This window comes from Solea senegalensis, linkage group LG19 (genome assembly GCF_019176455.1).
Source record: "Solea senegalensis isolate Sse05_10M linkage group LG19, IFAPA_SoseM_1, whole genome shotgun sequence".
In the NCBI taxonomy this organism is placed as follows: domain Eukaryota; kingdom Metazoa; phylum Chordata; class Actinopteri; order Pleuronectiformes; family Soleidae; genus Solea; species Solea senegalensis.
The window spans coordinates 13,921,616-13,946,168 of NC_058038.1; the positions used below are offsets into that span (position 1 = coordinate 13,921,616).

Here is a 24,553-nt window from a genome sequence, read left to right on the forward strand (position 1 = left end):
TCCTCAGCGTGGCCGTTTGACGATCACATTTATCTCTGAAAATAAGTTAAAAAAAACTGCATTTTTTTTGTTGAAGTGTCCCTTTAATGGAGAGGTGAGTGTTGGATGTTGGATGCTGGGAGGAGCGGATAACGGGGCGGATGAAAGGGGAGATCTTTGATCTTCTTGAAATGATAATCTGCATAACAATAAAGAAGCTAAAAACAAAGGCGGGGCGGTATGAGTAACAAGCACAGGTGCAGGGCCAAAGAGGTTTTCTGGTGCTGGTGATGGAAACAACAAAGAAAAGAACTGAATTATATTTTGGAAGTCATCGCACATGCGTTTTAATGCAGCGCTAATGCACCACGTTGACATGTTTTTGTTTGTGTGTGTGTGTGTTTTATAGAAGAGGTCATCTTGGCGGATGATGAGAATGAAAATGACTATGATGGTAAGAATTTGCTCTTCGTTTGGCAATGTTTGTGCATGCACTTTTGTTCATTTTTATACAAATGTATTTAATACAATAGTCGTAGAATCTTCTTTTATTTTATTTTATTTATTTATTTATTTATTTTTATTCTAACACAGGATCCCGCAGGAGAGCCACAAAGAACCATAAGAGCAAAGCCGAGCTTCTAAACCCAGAGGAAGGAGAGAGTGATCTGGCTGTTGGTAAGATAGCCTCACGTACACACACACACACACACACACACACACTGGAAGGCAAACCACAGGTACAAACAGATGCTATCTAATCTTGCATATCAGCATTACTTGACCCTGCTCCTCTCTCCTCTCCTCTCCTCTGCTGCTCTGCACTTCTCTGCTCATGTTACAATTTTTTCAATCTCCCTCATCTTTCCACTTTCTGTTTGTCCAAACTGCACTTGCTGCCTCCTCCCTTCGTCTCTCCTCCAACCCCCTCTTTCTCCAGCTTTTTCACCCACAGCCTCTGCGTGGTTGTAGATTCTGTATGTTAGATTACCACATGCACACGTACATAGTTCTGTTCGTACTAAAAGCTAGCATTCCACTAGTTCTGCATGGACTCAAACTGCAGGTGTGCTTGTTGTCATCCTTACACAACACATCAGAGAGGATATAGTCTGTTAGACTTGTGTCAACCCGCCTATTAAGTCATACAAAACCATGGAACAATGTATGATATTGTTATCTACTGTGTCTCCACTAGTGTCAAGTAAAGTTGTTTTCAGTCGTGAAGCAGGAGGCATGAAGCGCACTCAGTTGCACTCTTGCTGGACATTTCCCCGCTGTATTTAAATGGCAGGACTATTTTTCGGACAGCGTCTGAAGCGACGTTTGCAGGCCACAGATAATTGCACACCATGTACCTTGCTTGCCCTTCCAGGTTCACCGTTTGCCCGTGCCAGCTTGAAGAGCTCCAAGCTCGAAGGATCAACTTTCAAGCGGCGGGAGCGACGTCTGCGTTTCTTAATTCGGCGCATTGTGAAATCCCAAGCCTTCTATTGGACAGTGCTGTGTTTGGTGGGCCTCAACACGATGTGTGTGGCTGTCGTGCACTATGACCAGCCGGATCCGCTTTCAGACTTTCTGTGTGAGTGGGAGGGGCAGAGGGATATGTAATGCAAGCGTGTGCAGATTACGCAGATACTGCACTATATACTGTGCATACCTAGATATAAAAATAGATATAAGAAAAAATAACAGATATAAACAACAAAATAATGCACAAGAATGTGTAGTATGGTATGCGTGCAACTTGACTTTGCAAAAGAATGAATTTAATTTTAAACCATTTTGTGAGTGAGATGTGTTTTGAATATTAGATGAGAAAGATTGAGTCATAGTTTCATGCTTCATTCAGAGAATAATAATACCTTTAACTTAAATAGACTACAGTATGTCAATAAGTAGCAGTGTAACCTTGCAAAATCAAAAATTAGCCTAGTTTTCACTTCATTTATAACATCAGTTAACAACACTAACACGAGCTAGTTTCAGCTCTTATGTAAATGATGTTCCCATTTAGAGGAAAATAGACGCATCACACGTCACATAATAATATGTGACTGACTGCTGCTGACCTCCGTTTTTATGCATGGGTTACTCATAAAATACATGAAAAATGGAGGAAAAGTTAAGTTCAGATTCAAATTTGTCTTTCAAGATACATTTAAAAAAATATTTCAAATGCATAATTAGAAGCACTGCCCTTGTGTGGATGGATGGATGGTTTACAGGGTGAAGCAGGCCGACTGATGTCTCCTCTCTGCTTCCTCCTCCTCACCTCTCATCTTCCTCCCTCCGTGTAGATTTTGCTGAGTTCACCTTCCTCGGGATATTCTTGACTGAGATGTTTGTAAAGATGTATGGACTGGGCCGACAGTCCTACCTCAACTCCTCCTTCAACTGTTTCGACTGCATTGTGAGTCTCACCGGACGCTTTGGGACACGAGCCCACACACAAAGAAGCGGTCACGCACTGACGACTCGCTGATGTTGGCGCATCGGGTGCTCGCCACAGTGGATAACCACATGTTTGCATGTGCTTTGCCTTTTTATCAGGTGATTTGTGGCAGTATATTTGAAGTGCTGTGGTCCATCATCCAGCCAGGCACATCATTTGGCATCAGCGTGCTCCGAGCTCTCAGGTTATTGAGGATCTTCAAAGTCACCAAGTGAGTTGTTGAATTTCATTTGAAAATAGTTATTATTTCTCATTTGTATTGATATAAAAGGACACAATGTGAACCTTAACTACAACACATGCTCTCTCTTTGTGTTTGACAGGTATTGGGCATCGTTGCGTAACCTTGTTGTGTCTCTGCTCAACTCCATGAAGTCCATCATCAGCCTGCTGTTCCTGCTCTTCCTCTTCATCGTCGTCTTTGCCCTGCTGGGCATGCAGCTCTTCGGAGGACAGTCAGTGATGTTTTTCCCTTTCGACAGATGATTCTTGTGCTTGCGAGATGCTTTCTGTTCTCTTTTCTCCTTCTCTGTCCTCACACCTGTCCTTCCGAACTCTCCTGTTCTTCTTTTTTCCCGGTTAGGTTTAATTTTGAAAGTGGCACTCCTCCAACCAACTTCGATACATTCCCTGCAGCAATAATGACAGTGTTCCAGGTGAGGACGATGTACTGTGACGGGGGGGCTAAAGGAGGGAGTAAAGCTCTGGATTAGGTTTATCTTAGCTTAGTTTAGGAGATTAGATTTTTTTTTTATATATATGATTAAATGACTAAAGATGATTTGCACATGAGGAAAGGATATGATTAAATGTGGAATTCTTCTTCTGAATTCTTTAATGTCATGAGTCAGAAGAAGAACATGCACTTATGCTTGTCTACGTTTCCAAGGTGTGTGTCTGTGAGAGAGTCAAGGTGATGCACGTGTATTGTTACCGTGTGCAGTTAAATGAAAACGCCACTCAGTCGTCATATCACGAAATAACCTTGGAGTGGTGTGGCTTTGTGTTACCGTGTGTGTGTGTGCGTGTCTCAGATCCTGACCGGTGAGGACTGGAACATGGTGATGTACGACGGCATCCAGTCTCAGGGCGGAGTCAACAAGGGCATGGCCTTTTCTGTCTTCTTCATTGTCCTCACACTTTTTGGCAACTGTATCCCTTGACAGTGGGAATGAGGAGGACACCAAGCACTCACCCATACACTTCAGATGCAGACAGACATGCTTACTCTTCACAGTTAAGCTTCACATTTGACTGAATACACATACACACATACACAGATACACAGCTACTTTTCTAACCCAGACGATGAAAATATGTTTGTGTGAATTGTACACATATTATGTTCAAACAAATACCCACATGCTGGATTTTCTTTGACTCTTTGTTCAGACACTTTGCTAAATGTGTTCTTGGCTATCGCTGTGGACAATCTGGCCAACGCACAGGAACTGACCAAGGTTCACTGCAGTCCACTTTCACCCACCATCTCAATATTGTTTTTGCTTTCTGAAATCGTAAAAAAAAAAAAAAAATGTGTTGGATTGCCACCCAATCCATTACTGTCTCTGCAGGATGAACAGGAGGAGGAGGAGGCTGCCAGTCAGAAGATTGCCATGCAGAAAGCCAAGGAGGTGGCTGAAGTCAGCCCCCTGTCTGCCGCCAACCTCTCCATTGCAGCGTGAGTTCCTGACTCGCATGCTCGTTCTTGTGTTAGTTTAAAAAAAACGTGTTTGCACATGGCAGGAATTCTATGTCACAAATCTTCGAAGAGCCTCACTTGTTGACGAGGAGTCAGTCAGTTCGTCATCCGTCACCTTAGCACATTTACACATTCATCGGGCATCAGACTGACACGAGGGATGATGTCGTACAAAGTGGTGCAACTTAGCGTCCACGACTCATTTGGAATACGTCTACTATAATGATTCAGTCCTTTAAAATGTGTTGCCTCTTTTTACACGCACACACACACTCTTACACGCACTCATACACATAGTGTTGGTTTGATCTGGGCTCTTCCCCTGGCCAGGAGAGTCCGAGACTTTGATCCCTTTTCTCTGTGTACACGAGGGTCTTTCCTTTCACTCCAGGTAAAGTTCACACACGCTCACTCATAGGGACACACACAATCCACACTGATCCGTCCGGAAAAAGAAAAAAGAAAAAAAATTCAAGACAGCACTGACCTTTTGCCTACTCCACATATCTCACACACACACACACACACACGGTATTACACAGCAGATCCCGCACGGATGCAACGAACCATGCAAAATCATAAACATCATCATCATGTACTTGTTATTACTTTCTATGCTGTAAGTTCACCATGTTGTGTGCATTTGTGTCTGTGTCTCAGGAAGCATTGTTTTAGCTGGCAGCACTGTTCAGGTTAAACATGTGTAATACAGTGCAGGTGTTTGTGTGTGTCTCTGTGTGTGTGTGTGTGTGTGTGTGTGAAGGGTGGTTGCATTCCAAAATGCTGAATCGTCTTGGCTAAAATTGTTCCCATTTGTTTAGTATTTGTTCAGTTTCTGCATTTCAGGAGTGTCGTTTTTTGCTTACTCGAGTGTGTCAGTGATTACAGCACATTTCATTGAAGTAGTAACCTGTGTCAGGTCAGAGAGGCTGTTTTTTTAATGGTGGATGGATAGCCCATTTTGGAATGAAATCCTCCCTCTGTTCTCTCGTGCCATCTCACTCACCAGCTGTTTCCCTCCTCAGCAACAAAGTACACAGTGAGTGTCACAACGCTACCGACCCCTTTCTGGACTGGTATTTATTTATTTGTTTATTAATTTCTGATACCCTTCTGTTTAATGACTTTACAACCATTCCTCGCTTTCTTTTGTGTTTCAAAACACCCCTTTTCCTTGTTGCGTTGTTTTTAAACTCTTTTTTTTCTTTTGTTACAACTCACATACTTGGCTTTCTTTAGCTCTCCTTTGTGTTGGCTTATTTTTCCAGTATATTTTCTGTTGCCTGCACCTCGCAGTATGGCTGTTGCTTTACTGTGGTTGACTGTTGGGGAAGTTAAAAGTCGATTACTCATAGATGTTTTGGATGGTTTTAAGAAAAAAAAAAAAAAAGAACAAAAAAAGGAGGAGGTGGTCACAGGCAGTTCCTGTGAAAGTCTGTACCACGTGGGTTAAATGGCAACTTTTTCAGTCTTGCCAATAACAGACATCCAGTTAGACTCGGGAGGGGGAGGGGGGCCCTTTTGGCCTATTGCCCCATGTATTAGGCATGTGTAATGTAAATATTAAGGTGTGGAAGGTTAATTATAGATTATTATTACAAATTTTTAAACCATTTTGTGTCCCATCATGGTTTTCCAAAGTGAGGCTGCCCTGTGCTTTGGCAAGCTGTGTAGACACCCATAATCTTGGTTTAGCTGCCTTGCTGTAGGTCCAGCCAAATAACCCGTTAAATGTCTGTGGTCCCCAGTGTGTCTCTATGTCCTGGCTATTTTACATATTATACTTTGGTGATGGTTTTCACATCCTTCTCATGTATTTGTTTGTACAGTATTGCGCAGACGTGTCCATGTGCTGTACAGGTCTGTAATGCTGCCAATCCCCTCCTCCCTCTCCACCCTGTTACATTCTGCAGTAAGGAGCAACAGAAGAACCACAACAAGGGAATCAATAAGTCAGTGTGGGAACAACGCACCAAGGAGCTGAGGAAGCAGACTCTGGTGACCAGCCGCGAGGCCCTGTACAACGAGCTGGACTCCGACGACCGCTGGAAGGCAAGGACAGGGAGGGAGGAGCACAACAATGTAAAGGACAAGGCAAACTAAAGCCACTAGACTTGTGGTATCAGTGTACACAAGTGAAGGCAACTACTGCATGTTGATGATGATGATGAAAGATCATGTTACACGTTCCTTACCTTGCCCATGTACTGAGTTTATTAATTGTTATTAACGTTTCCCACATTTTATTGGGCTAGTAAGACATACAGTATAACTCCACGTAACTCTCCCTCCTTCCCTTTCTGTATCTTCATTCCCTCTTGGCTTCCTCTCTGTCTTCTCCTCTCCTTGCAGGTGAACTTTGCTCGGCAAGTCCGTCCAGACATGAAGACCCACCTGGATCGACCCTTGGTGGTTGACCCCCACGAGAATCGCAACAACAACACCAACAAAACCACTGCCAACAATTCCGACCTCTGCTTCAGCCAGCACCATCCTGCTAATGAGCTCCACAGGCAAACGCACCTCCACGAGCACAGTGGAGAAGTAGGAGGTGGAGGTGGGGGGGGCGTGGGCCCGGTCAGGCCTCCCATGGAGAAGGGGGAGTCCACGGAGAGCAAGCGGAGCCGTAAAAGTGAGCACCACCACCACCACCACTCCTCTCACATCCGACTGGATGCCACAGTGATACCTGGGCCGGGGTCAGAGGAGAGGCCGCCCAGGCGCCATCATCATACTCGCAGCGGCAGTCGAGGGGGAGGGCAATCAGAGCACAGGAAGCCCAGGTCACATCGAAAGATTGCAGAGGATGGGGAGGATGGTCGGTGTGGTGGCAAAACGGGGAGACACAAGAGCAAAGGAGTAGATGGAGGTGGAGAAGGAGGAGAGCAGGAGGGAGCTGGTGATGGCCGCGAGAGGAGGTCAAGAAGAAATCGCCATGGCAACCAAACGGATGGTGAAGGGAAGAGAATGTGCCAGAAAAGAAGAAAGTAAGTCCAATGCACATGGTTTTAGATATGATGCTAATTCATTTTTGGATGTGTACTGATTATGTCACAGTCCTTGGATAATAATATGATGTTTGTGCTGGTCTTTCCCCCGTTTTTCTTTTACTATCCATCTGTCCAGAGATTGCAGTGCCCCTAACCTCTCGACCACACGGCCCATCCAAAAGAGCCTCTCAAGGCAAGACAGCCAGTACAGCGAGGACATGGACAACCTCATGAATACCAAACTGGTCTCTGGCTCTACCCCACTGAGCGAGGGTCACCCCAATCCAATTTCTAGTCACACTGTTGTTCCCAGCTATGGATCTGCCCTCCACCTTGCCAACAATGGCACTCACGGGAGTTTGGTCACATTAGATAGCTATGGAAACATCGGACATCACCGTGCCAACAGTGTCGTCGGGCTGCCCCACCCTGACTACACAGCTGTAGATATGCCAATTTTTCCCTCCACAAACGCCATACTGCAGGGTAAAAGCAAACATGAATGTGTGTTCTTTTTGACTGTGTTGTCTTATTTTAGCTTAAAAAATGATTTGGGTAAAACGTGTCCATGCACATACACCAGTGGTGATCGCTCAAAGACAGCAAGGGAAGCTCAGCTTCCTCTAAAACGTCGTCAGATAGTATGTACTGTGTTGTATTTACATTTCGATACTGAACGTGCGCTAGAACGCCATTGGAACGCGCCACTATTTTGTTCGGAATCAGCTGTTTATCGGATGGTCTTACGTGATTTTCGCATTCCCGTAGCAGCTTTAAAGCCACTTGAAGCTCAGCTTCAATTGTTCTCTTCGCCTAACCCTAACCCAGAAGCTTCTTCTTCTGCATGATGATGATTGGAGGAACTTTCTGAAAGCCTTTTCTGCCTCAGTCCTATGTGGATTTTCTGAGGGAAGTCTGTAGACAAATAGCTGGTCGGTGTATAGATTACTTGGCCTGAAATGAGCTGAGATGTTAAATATCAACTGACAAAGTATATGAGAGAGCAGTGGCTAACCTTGGATGACCTTCTTTTCATTTGACTTCATTTTACTACTCTGCTGTCGAAATTTGAACACATCTCCACTGCAGACCCCTGATTTGTTTATTCTCTCATTCAGATGTTTTTTTAAAGGGGTAGAGAGGCTTTCCAGGGTTAATGATGGTCTGCATTTCCAACCCGTAGCGACAGGTCGCTGCTCTGCTCGCAACCCGGCCGTTGAATTGCGACAAGCTGCATTTTTGTTAGAGTAAACGACATATTCAAAGAGAGCATGTATTGTGTGCACATACTCGGTATTTCAAATGGACATGTTTCCATAATCTCTGATGACATATGGTCATGTTAGACATTGTTACACATACCTCCCTTAACTAAAGATTTTTTTTCAGTCAATAAAAATGCCAACACAGAGCCTCTGCCTGCAAAAGAGGATAAGGATGACGATGATGATGAGAAGGGAGGTGAAGGAGGACCCAGGCCCATGCCTCCCTTTAGCTCCATGTTCATCCTATCAACCACCAACCCGTAAGTGGAAGGATAACAAACAATATTTCTCATTTACCTGTGGATTCAGAGCTAAATCTGTGACGAAAAATCAATCTACTATGAAGTGGCAGCTGATGCTTTAGCAAATAACCTTATACTTACACACATCTCATAATGGTATCCATGGCACAAACACAACAACAACAAAAAACAAACAAACATTTGCTTCTAGGTTTCGACGGGCGTGTCACTACATCTGCACCCTGCGTTATTTTGAGATGTGCATCCTGCTGGTTATCGCCATGAGCAGTATGGCCCTGGCTGCTGAGGACCCTGTCTGGCCTGATTCCCCGCGCAACAATGTAAGACATTTTGCAAATGTTATGCATCAGTGCTTACATGCTGCCTCTATACTTTCCTTTTTATTGTCATCATTGTTGTGCCGTTTCTACGGATTTTCAATTTAAGCCAGAGTGAGAAAAACATGTAGATTATTTTTATATAGCAAACACACACACACACACACACATATATACATATATATATATATATATATATATATGTATAAAAGAAAATCATATATATATATACATATATACATATATATACATATATATGTATACATATATACATATATATATATATATACATATATACATATATATGTATATATATATATATATATATATATATATATATATATATATATATATGTATATATATAAAAGAAAATCACATTCCAATGTGAAACAAACATCCTCAAACATCCAGGCTGTCACTCTTTTCCATTAGTAAATCATTCCCCTTTTCTCTTCATACAGGTTCTACGCTATTTTGACTATGTTTTCACAGGGGTTTTCACCTTTGAAATGCTGATAAAGGTAAAAAGAGAGAAATTGTGGTTAAACCTCAGGTCAAATCACCCTCTTTGTCCTGTATACCGCGTTTGAACTGTACCCCTCTCGCCTCTTATAGATGGTGGACCTGGGGTTGGTCTTGCACCAGGGTTCTTATTTCCGGGACTTGTGGAACATCCTTGACTTTATTGTGGTTAGTGGTGCTCTGGTGGCCTTCGCCTTCACGTAAGTCTCCCTCCTGCCTTGGCCCAGTCCTCTCCTTTTATTTTTCCTCTCGCTCCTCCCTCTGTCTTGCCCGTCTTCTACCTCACTGGCACCTTGGAGTACAGCCCCTCCTCTTCTCCATTGACCATTACTCAGTGTTTCCTCTCTCTATGCTCTCTGTTCTGGCCTATCACTCATTTTCTTTCTTTTGCTGAGCATTTCTTTCATTCTCTTCTCTGTCTGCTCCTCCGACACACTCTTTCTTACATACTGTGCTTACAGATGGCCAACCCTCTATAGCTGGTCATTGTATGAGCTTCTCTCTCATTCCGCTTTAGTCCCACCATTTCTAGTCCCTGCCATTTTCTAAGCCCCACCACTACCAACCCCTATCCCAGCATTCCCCTCTTCCCTCCGTGAGACGTGAGGACCACCCTTTGCACTTGTAACCCTTTAGTGCCCAGGGTGTTCTAAAATTAAAGGCCCCATGCAAAGCCTGGCCAGGTCATGCTGGTCAACCTTTTCCACGACAACTCAGGTACTATAAATGAATTTGCATGCCCGTTGTGCTTATTACAGTTTACAGTGCTAAGTTACGGCTTAGGTTATGAGAACTGTGCAATGTGCAAAGCATGCTTTCAGTCTTTCAACCAATGCTGTGCATCTCTTGCACAGTTGAGAGGATTGAAGCAGACCCGCAGTGTTAAATTCAATGCAATATTGTGAATGTATGAAGGTGTACCATGCAATACGTCGACATTAACTGCATAACCAAATGTATAGACGTATGTATAGACATGTATTATGAAGGGGCCTGGCACAAACAGTGAAGAGAAACTCGGTCCAGGTTGGACAGTGTCATGCTAAAGGTGGTAGAAGATGGATGGATGGATGACAACGTAACGATAGGGAGAACAAGATTGATGCAATGAGTTTTGGAGATACGGTCCTCAAAAAATAGATTGTTTGTTTGAACATTGCCCACCATGAACACTCTTAGAGCATTTGAAAATCTAAGTCTTTTCGAGGCGTAGCTGTAGAGACGGGGTGAGCAAAATCAGGACCTTAGAGGTTTAGTGCATTAAAAGCTTTGTCTGATACCATCTATCTATGTTTCATGCACAACTAAAGACAGATAAAGTAGCTGTACGCTCCGAGTACACTAAAGGGGAATGTCACATCAAAAAGGAGACCGTCCTTGCTTTGTATGGAAGGTGGAAAGTCTTTGTTGGGCTCATTTAATTGTGACAGCTCATAAGTCCCTTTAGCTGCATATTTAGCTTGTGAAAGCCAAGGAGATGTCGCTGGGAAGAATCTATTTATCTGATTTAGCTGACCCTTTCCAAAAAAAAGAGAAAAAAACAGCAATAGTTTTTTTTCAGAAAAAAGCCATCGTCTTGAAGGGGTTTGACATTTTGCAGGGCTAGAATTCCACCACTACCACTTGTTACTCAGTGTGGCAAGGGTTAGGAGCACTTGGCAGTGGTTGGACTACGTCGCTTAATTGTCTTATTATATGTGCACATAACAACAGACTTGTTCTTTGAGTGTGTGGCGTCATGGTCTGCTGTGATTCCATCCTTTTGCAATAATCTGATGGTAACTTTTAGCCCCCCATTCAGTACATTTTCAATGCAAGGTTAAGTATGCTGTTGGACGACTGTCCAGCATGACTATGCTAATGGACGACTGTCCTTGTCCAAGTATACAAGTGGGGAATCAATTGATGACTAAATGAAGTGCATCCACCTTCATGAGGCTATAGGTGGCAATACGCCCATTTCAGCTTGTTAGTATAAGGTGATTCCTCGTTTAGCTGGCGGCTAGTTGTTAGCATATTGAGTGCCATTCCGAGTCTATCCCTACCACCCAAGAAGTGTAGAATATTTCACTCTGAGAGAGCATTAAAATATGTCTTCTCGTTAGTCCACCCAAATGTACCAGCTTGTTGTCTGAGCAGAACGTGCCTTTTTAATCACAAAAGAGAAAAAGAGGAGGAAAGTGTCATTGCATTGTATCAAGTGACCAGCAGTGATTTCTCTTAAAATCAAATGTGCTATATTATGAGCCTATATCGGCTGTAAATATCAATATCCATAGGTGTGAACTGTAGTGCAACACAGTGTGATATGATGACATGTTCTGTATTTCAGTAATGACTGTTAACATGTTGTGGTTTTCACTTCCCTGAAGTCATGTTCAGAGATGAATCTGGTGCCTCCAAAAACTGAAGTCCAGAGGCCAGAGGCGTGTTTTCATTGTGGTTTCTGTTGCATTGCTTTCACCAGTGAGGTAATGCACTGATAATGTCTGTTTGTGCATCCCGACACCATTCAGTCCATGACGGTGCATTAAGACTCCATGGTGTTGACTATTATAACAGCATCTACTGCTGATTCCAGGTCAGCTTGAATAAATGAAGCCCAAACATGGCAGGTGCTCCAGGGTTCTAGTGATGGTGCCACATCCACAAAACTGGCTCTTACCCCAGTCTTCCTTTACAAATCATCTCTATGTGTGGGCTTTCTTCACTAACTCTCTTCCCCCCCGTAATTGTTAATGTGGTACACGACATGTGTGTTTCTGTGTGCTTGTCCTTCTCTCTGTGCCCTCTGAGCTCTTTGTGTTCAATAATTGTAGGTGGGTCAGTGATAAAGGTGACCGCAGCTCTCGCTCCGACTCGTGCACTTCCCGAACAATGTATACATATAGACACAACATAGATGTACGCAGTGACATCATGTGAAAAGTGAAATGAAAACTATCCCACAGGGAAATTCAAACCAATAGAGCGTAAAAAGCAGCACAGCAGCGGAACATGTACTTTTACATAATTGTATAATAAGTACAATTATTTGATCGGAGTGATTGTTTTATCTGCTACACGTTTAAATTCACAAGCAATCAATTGATCCATGTTTAACCAATACAATCTGATTTGTCTACAATGGGGATTAATGACACTAATCCATGACGGGGAGACCAAAACCAGTCAGAACAGTCCCGTACACGTCCAGATACCACCGTGATCCAATTGTTGTAAATCAAACAGCATTTCAAAAAGGATCAGTAGTCTCATTGGAGATGTTTATCGCTCCTTAAATCTGATTAGCCTGATCTGTGGACTGCTGGTGTCTGGAACCACTGTCCTGCACATTACTGCAGTTGCACGGAGATTTATGTCCACACAGACACTGGCTACATGCTAACTGGCAATAATGTGTGGTTAGCTTTAAGGGATGCTTTGACATTTAGAAATGTCTTTTCAGCGGGCTGTTTGTTTTAGTTTGTATATTATTTTTGTGTTATAAGAATGGGGTCATACGTGACCACGCTGCTCTGGCATTTCTGCAGCTCACACTGCATATTTGGCTTTGAACACAGCGTTTATTTACAGATATTAAAGGTTATACTTTAATGAAATAGCAAATCTGAATGAACTTATGCATTTGCATGTGTATACTTGAGTTGGTATCAGTAGTTTGTGGGTGGGAGGGTTGATTTAACAAGAAACAGGCCTTGTGTTCTCTTTTTTTTCCTCTCTCTCTCTTTCTGTCGTTCATGTGGATGTTTTCTCTTGAAGTCCCTCCTTTCTCTGTGTCCCATTCCGTTTCTTTCTCCCACCCTTTGTCTTTTTGTCTCTCTCCCTTTGTCTCACTGTCTCTCACCTCTTTCTCATCTCTCCGTTTGGATCACCAACAGCGGCGGCGGGTAAAGTTCTCTTTCTATTTCCTCCTCATTTCTCCTTCCCCGCTCTCTGTGCTCGTTTTGTTGTTTTTTTCCTGACCACACATCTCTTCCCCTTTCCGTCAGAGTTGACTCCTGTACGTTCCTGTGTTCATTGTTCACCATGGAACGCAAAAACAAACCTCGAGTTAGTTAGTTATGTTAGATGCCGTGGAACTTTATGTCGCGCCGTTACACACATGCGCACACAGAGACACAACCACACACCTGCTGCATGTCTGCAGACCAAGCCTACTCACACACAAGCAGCAGCAGTCTACCATCTGCTATTAACAGCTGCAGACACATGCGGCGCTACACACAGCTGCCTTGTTTCCAAAGGAACACTTGGTGACCTTTAACCGTAATTAATTATGGGAGAAAAAACACACGCACACACACATATGTATATATGATAGATATATATTACATTCGATTTTGTACAGCCTCCTTTATTGTTGATTTTTGAGTGTTCATTGCACTTCCTCTCCTCTTATTCATGTACCCAGAAATCTAAAAATAAGAATGAGGTTTGGCTCAGCATTTTGGTAAGAAATGCTTGCCAAAAAAAATCTTTGTCTTTGCTGAAACCATCAACAAGACAAGATTCCATGCTGTCTGAACAATGCTGTGAAACCAGCCGGTCCCAGCTGTAGGATAGAGTTCACAGTTATTATCTGGTCGAGTCATCAAAAGAGAGAGTTTGGCAGTTCAGTCTAGTATTTCGAGTCACATTTCGACTAAAATGTAAAAATGTTTTTAGTTTTTTTTTTAAAACAATCTACAAGAAGTGTCGTTGTTTTAATTGGAGGGCTGCACTTGACTGTAGGTCGCCACTCCGCTGCAGACCGACAAATATGTTCATGTGTTCGAGTGAGACCTCGACTAAACTCTCTCTGCAAATGTCTCTGTGTAGAACAGTGTTCGTCATTCAAGCTGCTGGTTAAACAGGAAAATAAATTGAGTATTGCAGCATGGAAGAGCAAGGTTTCAATGCAGCATGAATACATTTCTGGGCATGTGCAAGACAAGGCTTTAACCGTCTTTGTAAAGCATTGAAATACATTGCGAAGTATTAAAAAAAAAAAAGTGTATAGCGACCAGGAATAATTCAGACTCTAGCATGTAGCTACAGTGCTAACCTCACACATTAGAAAACAAGGCTATACTGTGATATGATAGCAATGCCGCATGCGTTGCTATATTCTGTATTTAACCCAGACGCAGTTACTCATTTTGAGCTAACGCGGACACAAATGCCTTCATGTAATGGCTGCCCACTGCCGCTGTGGTATCCGGGGCACGAGCGTCCGACACTCACCCTGATCCTGCGGACTCAACTGCTTTGTCTGTGCGTGACCTTTTTGTGTTTGTTGTTTCTTTGTTTTTGTACATATGTGTGCGTGCGTACACATGCAGGGGGAGCAGCAAGGGAAAGGACATCAGCACGATCAAATCTCTGAGGGTTCTGCGAGTGCTCAGACCTCTGAAGACGATCAAACGTCTTCCCAAACTCAAGGTACGTGACCTCAGATTACAGTTCTTTTTCTGTCTTTAACGGAAATGTTTGCTTTACATAATCTCTGACTTTCATCATTTAATAGCATTTGATGCCACAATTACAACCTGTGCCTTTCCCTCTCTTCCAATACCCAGGCTGTGTTTGACTGTGTGGTGAATTCCCTGAAGAACGTGTTAAACATCCTGATCGTGTACTTGCTCTTCATGTTCATCTTCGCCGTGGTGGCCGTGCAGCTCTTTAAGGGACGCTTTTTTTACTGCACTGATGAATCCAAAGAGTTTGAGCGCGACTGCAGGTGAGGTGGTAAAAAACAAGGGTATCAAGGGTATCTGAATATCTTTTGCGTCTACTCAGGAACATGTTAAATGTGTCTTTCAGGGGCGAATATCTTGTGTATGAACGTGATAACGAAGTGAAGGCGCAGAAGCGGGAATGGAAGAAGTACGATTTCCACTACGACAATGTGGCTTGGGCCCTTCTCACCCTCTTCACTGTGTCTACTGGAGAGGGGTGGCCGCAGTGAGTGTTATGACACGAAACACAGCCACATACAGCTGACGCTGCATGATTTTCTGACAACCCATAAAAAAAAACCTCCTTCTTTTGTCAACAGAGTGCTGAAACATTCAGTCGATGCGACTTACGAGAACCAGGGCCCGAGCCCGGGATACCGGATGGAAATGTCCATCTTTTACGTGGTGTACTTCGTGGTCTTCCCCTTCTTCTTCGTCAACATCTTTGTGGCTCTTATCATCATCACCTTCCAGGAGCAGGGAGACAAGATGATGGAGGATTACAGTTTAGAAAAGAATGAGGTGAAGGATCACAGAGATATTGGGAATGGAAGACGAGGGAGGTTTTAACTGCTGGGGGTGGGAAAAAAAAAGAGAGAGAGCGATGGAGTAAAAGAGGAATGATATGACCAGATACTGTAAACAAAACTGTGGTTTTTGCTTTGTGTGTTTTTTTTGCAGAGAGCCTGCATTGACTTTGCCATCAATGCCAGACCTCTGACGCGACACATGCCCCAGAACAAGCTCAGCTTTCAATACCGGATGTGGGAGTTTGTGGTGTCGCCGCCATTTGAGTATACTATCATGGCGATGATCGCGCTCAACACTGTCGTGCTGATGATGAAGGTAATCCGCATTTTTCACTTAAAACAAAAACTTTTTTCTTTTTTTTTTTAAGTTACTGTTTGCACTATTTCCTGTGATAAAAAACAAAAAAAACATGTTGTGTTATGTCTAATTTGGAATAGTTTGAGGTGAACTGTGTGCCTCTTTCTATGTCTTTACACTCACTTTCCTTGTGTGTGCATTTTTGTTTATAGTATGATGGAGCATCTGATACCTATGAAGCAGTGTTAGCAAACCTGAACATAGTGTTTACCTCCCTCTTCTCCATGGAGTGTGTACTCAAGATCATCGCCTTTGGAGCACTGGTGAGTGTTTGTGCGTGGGTCTATGTGCACAATAGCTTATTATTAGTCAGAGAGTAAAGGCTGCCGCGGACAAATTTAATGCCGAACCAGGGCATTCTGGTTTTACTTTGGACAAAAACAGACCAGGCTGTCTTTTCAGTCCAATAATAAGAATAACAAAGAGAGTCATGAAAATAAGCCCACAAAAGCGTTGATACTACGCCGCTGTTTCTTTCTCTATATTTCTATTTCTCTGTAGTGTAATTGTTCCTGATCATATGGGTGGTAAACAAACAAAAAAACAAAAGAAACACAGATTACATTGAATTACAATGAAGCTGGACAGGTTTCTAAACGTGCACCCTTACGCACACTCATGGCTCCTGCAGTCATGGTGGAGAGGGAAAATGTACGGGTCGAGTGCGTTAATGGATTTGTTTCTGATATACATTACAAATATATACAGGCTGCTTTATTCTTCTGATGCAGTACAATTTGTCCTCAGTCTGTCTGCTGGCATCCGTCCCACATGCCCCCACTGATGGTCCATTTGTCTCATCTGACTCCTTTCCTGTTCCTGTCCAATACTGACATGTCTTCGTTTTTCACTTTGTTTTCTTCTCTCTCGCTCGTTCTCTCTCTGTCTCATTTACTCACTCTCAATTGCGTTGTTTGTTTTCCACTTTTTTTTTTTTTTTTTAATTTTGAAATCGCTTGAATGCTGCCATATTGTTTTCCCTGTTGTTTTAATGTGGTCGACTTATGCTCATTTGTCTGTCAATATTTCTCAATCGTTTCCTGTGTTGTGGTTAATCCACGTCAACTCATCACCATCTCGTCTTCCCCATATTTCCACAACATCCTCCCCTGTCTTGTTTATTCCTCTCCCTTTTCTGTCTCTCCCTCTCTCTCTCTCTCTCTCTCTCTGTCTCTTGTCTTGAATACAGAATTATTTCAAAGATGCCTGGAATATCTTTGACTGTGTGACAGTTCTGGGCAGCATCACTGACATTCTGGTTACCGAGCTTGGGGTAAGTAGCAAGTTCTGAACCATGTGTGTTTGAAAGATCTGCGGGGGGGGGAGGGCGGTTAACATAGATATTTTTCAGTTGAGTGTATGTTTGGTGAACAAGTAGGACTGTCTGTGTTCTTGGCACATCTGCCACACTGTCTGAAAAACATCCAGCAGACGAGACGAGGAGTAAAGGGAGAGCACAAGTTAGAGGCCACGGCTGAGGCTTGCATTGCTCAGTCATGCGCGAACGTCTTTTGAAAGTCTTATATAATCGCCCCAGTTGGGAGGTGGGACGAGAAATGACTGGACTCCGGCTAAGGAAGCGTGTTCCTGCAAGAAATCTAATATTTAGATTATAGGATATAGCCCGCGTGGTCAGTAGAGTGCATCAGGCATCAGTCGGGCACGATAATTCTTTACTTCACATGAAACCAGACAAAAACAGAGGGGATTTCATATAATGTAGCACGGAGTCAAATTATTTGCACTTATCCTGAGGCTTTACAAATCTACGCCACAAAGAGAGTGCAAATGAAAGACAAATTGCCAGGTTGAAGCTAACTCTCCTTAGTACACGCGGCGGTTAACCTGCATTAATATGTGATGAACATTTACTTTGTGTTCTGTCCGAGCAAATAAATGAGAGTTTATCTTGCATATTTCGGGTCAGGTCACACTTCCTGCATTCTGTGTCCACGGAGAGCCACTGATGCACATTCATGCACGCTCCACGTGCACATGTGCGGGTAACTTCCTCACGAAACCTCAAGCCAGTTTCCATGGTTACCATCGTATTTATTGTCTCAAGAGTGTGTCACCAGCTGGACTAGGAAGGGTTTGCATTCGTCCAAAAAAAAAAAAAACCCTATAATGAGCAAATGACAAAATGTGCATCATATGAACCTCTGCGGACACGCGAATGTCGAAAGCTGGACCTGGCCCCGCCCTGACACACAGGTCTGGTACTAGGGCAAAAGCTCCAACTGTATCTAAGACATGTAACAACCTCTTGGAAAGCTTTAATCCAGAGCAATTTAACGAATGAATGTCCAATAATATTTCACTTTAATTAGTGCAGTATGTGTCGGAGCCAATTTAGCAGCTGCACAATAATGGTCAAATCTACCAGGTCTGTGTGAGGAATCAATGACTCAAGGCTTAGATTCATGCTCCTCACCAGGCAGGTTCTAATAAACATGTTTGTGGGGTTTTGTGCCATCATATACTGTTGCGTTAATCATGATTTTGATTTGAAACATTTTTCAAACAACCCCGTTGACCGTTGGTATCAGTGCTGTATGGATGTATGGACAGAATATGACAGACAGACACCTGCTGCTGTGCTGAATTACCTCTGTAATGTCTCTTTTCTGATTTCTTTCTTGTTTTTTATCTTTTCACATGCTTTCTTTAAATCGTCTACAAACTTAACGACGATCCACTCTAATCTACTTCGCCCCGCCCCTTTCTCCCCAACCAACATCTACTACTTCCTGTGATTCCACCCAATCAAAATGCACTATGAATCCTCTGTGTCCACCCATGACAACCGGATTGGTCAATCTCTCTGGTTGTTCTTCGAACCAACCAAAAATCCAAACATTTGCTGCTATAAACCATATGTCTGCAACATCCACATGTAGATGGTTTGTAATTTTTTTTGGAGATTATTTATTTTACTGCATCTGTTTGAAATGCATCCCAGCCAATGTTGTGGTTGTGAAAAATGCATGTGTTGCTTGACCCCCACCGCCTAGAACTATTCAACTATAATTATATGAATTCTTTTTTTTTTTACAAACCTCTCTTTCAGTCACTGTATAGTGTATTTATTGCTACATAATATTCAGCCATAGATCCTGCCCATCCTGTACAGAAAACTAGTGTTGACTTTGTAAGGAATTAGAAATTCCAGCATACAGAGCCATACATCCGACAGTGACTGGGAGAATGTTTTCAGCAATGATGGAGCGAGTCCAAAGCTGCGCCCCTGGCAGAGGGAACAAGTGAAGCATGAGGAACCTTGCATGTCATTGACAGGAACCCTTTATTTTCACACACCACCACCCCCCCCCGAGCCCCGGCCCCAACCCCCAACACACAGAGCAAATGTAAGACATGCTGTATTGTGACCTGCACGTGCCTGCTGCCAGATCCTTTTAAGCACTTTGAGTCCACAACTGCCGTGATTTTTATTTTATTTTATTGTGATAAATGGTTGCAGATTTCAAATAACGTCATTATGCCTTATATCTTGGCATCGTTTATTAAATATGGCCATGTAGGTGTCTCAGCCCAACTTATAATAATAACGATGAGAGTAGAAGTACATGAACCCTGAAGGAGTTCACACAGGATGTAATGACCTGAATTGGTCCATCGGCCACCCGTAAGTGCTTATTTGACTGTGACATCACTACAGTATGTCACATGACTTTGTTAGCCAATCCTATAGGATTGCCGTGTGTTAGTGCCCATCTGCATGCTAGGTGCTTGCTTTATTTTTGAGATATTGCATATTCTGCCTTGAGAGAATTAGTGCATTTGGTTGTCCTAAGAAAATGTCCCTGCACATAAACTACTCACTACTCCTACCACAAATAATCCTACATAAACCAATTGGATGAAACTAGATTTGGATGAATTCCCTTCCCTGTGTTGTTGGTTTGGTTTTGTCTAACCTAATGATATGAGAAGCTTGTTGGAGCCTTGCTGATTTGAGTTTGGTTTGCTTTGACTTGTTTGGCTCCTGACTTTTCTGTTTGTGTTGAGTTTGAATCTCATTCAGTTTGGTTTTCCTTTTCATTTTTATCGTTTGTTGAAAGAGAGTGCACTTTGCACGTGAACTAACTTTCCTTTTGTTCTGACCCTCAAACCCCAACTCACTACTCCTACCCCCCTTTCACCTGCCCTTAATTCCTTCCTTCCTATTTGCTTCACCTTTCAATCCTAATCCTTCCCACACCCCCTCTCTTTCTCTGGCTCTCTTTCTCTTCTTATGTCGTTACTCTTCTGTAGAATAATTTCATCAACCTAAGCTTCCTGAGGCTGTTCAGGGCAGCTCGACTCATCAAGCTGCTGCGGCAGGGAGAAACCATTCGCATCTTGCTTTGGACCTTCGTTCAGTCCTTCAAGGTTTACACCTAATTATTCCCCATAACACACAGAGAAACTGTACAGTGTGATTTCATCTGCCTGAATTTGACTAACATTAAACATCTCCTAATGTTTTATATTTAGATATATACATAGAGGATGCCTAGTTCCATGCACAGAGTTCTCATATGAATAATGTGTCTCTTCTCAGGCACTGCCTTATGTCTGCCTCCTCATTGCCATGCTGTTCTTCATCTATGCCATCATTGGGATGCAGGTAGGAGAGCCTGATGTTCAAACATGCTGTAGTGTTTGTGGGATGCAAGCAATACATTTCATAGGGTAATGATCATGAGTGGCTCCAAGGAGAGTGACGATGATGATAATCATCCTAAGGACTTGGTGCAAGATGGGAGGTGAAAGATTATCATTATTATTATTATTATTATTATTATAATAAAAGTGGTGGGGAAGTACGCACAGAAACCTAAACTCCTGTTTTGAAGCCTTGAGTTCCGGTGCATGTAGAGATTTTGCCACCAGAAGAATCGTCTGTTTCTCTCTAAATGGCAACATCATTCACAAAATTGACGTAACATTCTGAAACTAGCGAGCGATCCCATTAACCCCTCGGGTGAATGTCGTTACTGACGTTATGAATCAAGTGAGAAGTCGACTCGATCGCAATCTCAATCTCCCATGGACTTCTATTCTGCTATGACTGTGAAGTATTCTTATTTCCTGGTTTGCTTCAAGAGGACATCAAATCAAGACAAATCTGTGACTCATCGGCTCTGTGTTGATCGTACGATTGTGTTTGACAGCTCTTTGGGAACATTGCTATTGAAGAAGACGGCGAGAGTGCCATCAACCAGCACAACAACTTCAGGACCTTCATACAGGCTCTCATGCTTCTCTTCAGGTGCTTTATTTTTATTTTTCTTAAACTTTAAACTTTAAAACTATCTATAAGTCCTTCATAAATCAAATAATCTCCATGTGTGTGTGTGTGTAGGAGTGCAACAGGGGAGGCGTGGCACGACATCATGCTGTCATGTCTGGGGGGTAAGGAGTGTGACCCTCTGTCAGGGAATCCAGAGCCAGAGTGTGGCAGCCAGGTTGCCTACCTCTACTTTGTCTCCTTCATCTTCTTCTGTTCGTTCTTGGTGAGCAGACACTGCACATTCAGATCAGATAGAATGAGTTTTTCCCCAATTATCTCTGAGATTTTCAACTGATCTACATATATATGTTTTACTTGTACTTTTTACTCGGGTCTGTCATCGCGTGTAGATGCTGAATCTGTTCGTGGCCGTCATCATGGACAATTTTGAGTATCTGACGAGAGATTCGTCTATACTGGGACCTCACCACCTGGATGAGTATGTCAGGATATGGGCCGAGTATGATCCTGCTGCCTGGTGCGTAATAACATGCATGCCCTCGGGCGCACACACACTCACACACACACACACACAGAAATATTCTGGTTCTCAGTTTTGTTTTTGATAGTCTTCGTACAACCACAAGACGCATATGATTCTTGTGATGCTTATCCACACAGAGTCACAATGCTGTGACTTTCCTTTGTGTTCTTATTTGGTTACCTAGGTGACAGCACACAAATAGAGCTGTAACTTGTTTAAGAATAACCTCAGTTATCTCTTTCATGTCATACAACCCCTCCCTCCGTCACCCTTTTCTTGTAAGCACTGTCACCCACCCTCAGCCTTAACTATGTCCCTCTTCTGGAATCTGCATACTGCCAAAACTTAACGTAGCAACGTCTACACTCCCAGATGAACCCCTCCCACCCCTTGTCTATATACTGTAGACATGCTAAGTTTCATGGTATCTGTATTCCAGTGCCTGTGTGTTGCCCTCATGCTCTCCTGTAGACTGCAGTGCACAAAAGGATCCTTCAAACATTACAAATTGGAATGAAAAGGAGGAGGAAATAAATCAAAGGTTAAGAAGAGTTAAATCTGCCTTTGTTGGAGACATTCAGTATGTTTCCACGCACAGTTAAGTTGAGCTCGATCGCCTGGACTCCTGCCCTCGTCCCAGTCTACAAGCACTAGTGATTTATTGAATGACGTGTTTCTGCCTCCACTACGCCGGTGATTTTTTGCGACGCCGTTCTCCACCACTCTCCCCGTCGGCCACAAAGCACCGGACTTGATTTTGCAATGTTTCTTATTTTCGTTCCGTTATTTTTGGGTTTTTGGGGTTGAGTGCCATTTTTAGCCAGACAAATTCACTTTTTCCTAATGTCGTAAATACAGTAATTGCCTTTCTAGAAACGTGCACTCTGTTTTTAACCCACACACACGCACACGCACACACAAAGCTGACACTGAACACATCATTTAAGAGGGAGGTGATCTGCACAACACAAGCAGCTATTAACTGTTTACCAAAGTATATGCTTTTCTATTCTGTTAGGGATTCCTTAATTATATTGTGTAGATAATCAATGATGGGTGTAAAGAGGACGGCAGAAAAAGGGAAGTGTGTGTGTTTATTGCGTGTGTATTGTTTGCATAGCTGCACTTGTAAGTGTGTCTGAAAAGTCTGTTATTTAAAGTAAACATATTGTTTATTTAGAGACCGTGTGTATACTTGTCAATCTTGTGCTTTTCCTCCCAGTGTTCTCTCTTTTTTCTGGACGTTTGTGTGTGTGTGTGTGTTTTTCCTGTGTGTATATCTGTGTCTCTTAACTCCCTGTATTCTTCTTGCAGCGGGCGCATTCATTATAAGGACATGTACAGTTTATTGCGAGTTATCGACCCGCCTCTCGGCTTAGGCAAGAAATGCCCTCATAGGGTGGCCTGCAAGGTTTGACTTCCATTCAAACAAAATCTCTAAAGCACACTTGCTAGCCACAGCATCCAGGAATGGAATGAATGCTGCTTTATATATTTTAGTTTTTCTTTTGATCTTTTGAAACTTCTTTTCCACCATTTTTCGACTTGCATTCTGAACTGCTGAGAGAATGTGTGGGACAATGCAGACACCCAGAGAAGCATGTTAAATGCAATAAATGATATTAAAAAAATTTAAAAATAAATACACGTTAAGACGTTTTACCATGCTGTAAAATAAGTCTTCTTTTCTTTTAAATTATTTTTGATAAAATGTTATTTTATTTTGCTTGCTGTGGAGCCATGGCTATAATGTAGGAAGCTACGGTTGCCCACTGTAGTGTTGCATTGTTCTTGGTTTTTGGGGGTTGGGGGAAAGACAGAAACTGCATTGACACCCCTACCTCTTCCTCCCCTCTTTCTTCGTCTGAGCAGGAGCAGCTTGGTGTGTGCTGTCAAGCTCTGCCTTGCTCTTCTTCTCACAGACACACACACACACACAACCTTTTTTTTTTTTTTTTCTGAACATTAACTTCTCAAATTCCAGTCCTTATCTTCCTCCTGTTGTCTCCCTTCCCCCTGTCATTTGCTCCCTCTCTGTCTTTGACATGGATGTTACAGTACTGTAGCTCGTAGAGGAGCCACATGGTCACATTTTGTCCAAATCAGCCCAATAACGTTGTCTTTCTGTTTTGTTCTTTTACTTTGTTTTGTTTTGGTCTCTCCCTTTCTATCCCCTCCAATCCTCCTTTGAACCCCCTCCTCTAACCAATCATCTCCTCCACGTTCCTTCCATCGCATCTGCCTTCTCCTCCTCCTCTTTTCCTGCCCTCCTCTTTCTCCCCCTTATCAATATTTCTGTCTCTCCCTCTTTTCTGTGCTCTTGTTAACGGGTTGGTGACACTGGCTGATGATGCAGTGGCAGGATCAGTTGCAGGGAAATGTATGACATGCTGAGGCACATAAGTCCTCCTCTAGGCCTTGGGAAGAGGTGTCCAGCTCGGGTGGCCTACAAGGTCAGAAAGGACCCCATCTACCCCCATCGAGTCTCTTATGGGTGTTGGGAGGGCTTTTGGGGTTGTGGGAGGGTGGGACTTAAGCGCTCAACGTGGTGTAAACTTTAGTGTCGTTGTTTCTTTGGTTCTGTTCCTGTTTCTGTTTCTTTTTCGTGGAAAGTGGGGGTGGGCTTATTGGTGTTGTGGCGTTGTGTGGTGGTATGGGATTGACGGGTGGA

The 24,553-nt window shown here is 43.0% G+C and overlaps 1 protein-coding gene across 31 annotated transcripts in view; it reads left to right on the forward strand.

Moving 5' to 3' along the window:
* cacna1aa (calcium channel, voltage-dependent, P/Q type, alpha 1A subunit, a) overlaps positions 1–24,553 on the forward strand; it is a 70,383-nt gene that overhangs the window by 28,515 nt on the left and 17,315 nt on the right. For 10 of the 31 annotated variants that reach the window (XM_044050501.1, XM_044050504.1, XM_044050521.1 and 7 more), the window contains 33 exons: positions 389–433; positions 574–657; positions 1,355–1,561; positions 2,280–2,392; positions 2,533–2,645; positions 2,758–2,889; positions 3,018–3,090; positions 3,469–3,586; positions 3,827–3,894; positions 4,009–4,115; positions 5,162–5,212; positions 6,050–6,218; positions 6,489–7,123; positions 7,263–7,612; positions 8,516–8,651; positions 8,845–8,974; positions 9,434–9,493; positions 9,588–9,694; positions 13,376–13,384; positions 14,819–14,918; positions 15,056–15,216; positions 15,300–15,440; positions 15,535–15,736; positions 15,896–16,060; positions 16,255–16,365; positions 17,292–17,375; positions 19,003–19,005; positions 20,378–20,494; positions 20,667–20,732; positions 21,280–21,377; positions 21,471–21,621; positions 21,749–21,876; positions 23,197–23,293. In XM_044050501.1, coding sequence (XP_043906436.1) covers positions 389–433; positions 574–657; positions 1,355–1,561; positions 2,280–2,392; positions 2,533–2,645; positions 2,758–2,889; positions 3,018–3,090; positions 3,469–3,586; positions 3,827–3,894; positions 4,009–4,115; positions 5,162–5,212; positions 6,050–6,218; positions 6,489–7,123; positions 7,263–7,612; positions 8,516–8,651; positions 8,845–8,974; positions 9,434–9,493; positions 9,588–9,694; positions 13,376–13,384; positions 14,819–14,918; positions 15,056–15,216; positions 15,300–15,440; positions 15,535–15,736; positions 15,896–16,060; positions 16,255–16,365; positions 17,292–17,375; positions 19,003–19,005; positions 20,378–20,494; positions 20,667–20,732; positions 21,280–21,377; positions 21,471–21,621; positions 21,749–21,876; positions 23,197–23,293 — 4,331 coding nt within the window. Of the gene's footprint in view, positions 1–388; positions 434–573; positions 658–1,354; positions 1,562–2,279; positions 2,393–2,532; positions 2,646–2,757; positions 2,890–3,017; positions 3,091–3,468; positions 3,587–3,826; positions 3,895–4,008; positions 4,116–5,161; positions 5,213–6,049; positions 6,219–6,488; positions 7,124–7,262; positions 7,613–8,515; positions 8,652–8,844; positions 8,975–9,433; positions 9,494–9,587; positions 9,695–13,375; positions 13,385–14,818; positions 14,919–15,055; positions 15,217–15,299; positions 15,441–15,534; positions 15,737–15,895; positions 16,061–16,254; positions 16,366–17,291; positions 17,376–19,002; positions 19,006–20,377; positions 20,495–20,666; positions 20,733–21,279; positions 21,378–21,470; positions 21,622–21,748; positions 21,877–23,196; positions 23,294–24,238; positions 24,336–24,553 lie in introns of all 31 variants that reach the window. The other 21 variants (XM_044050503.1, XM_044050510.1, XM_044050513.1 and 18 more) reach the window with 12 other exon arrangements.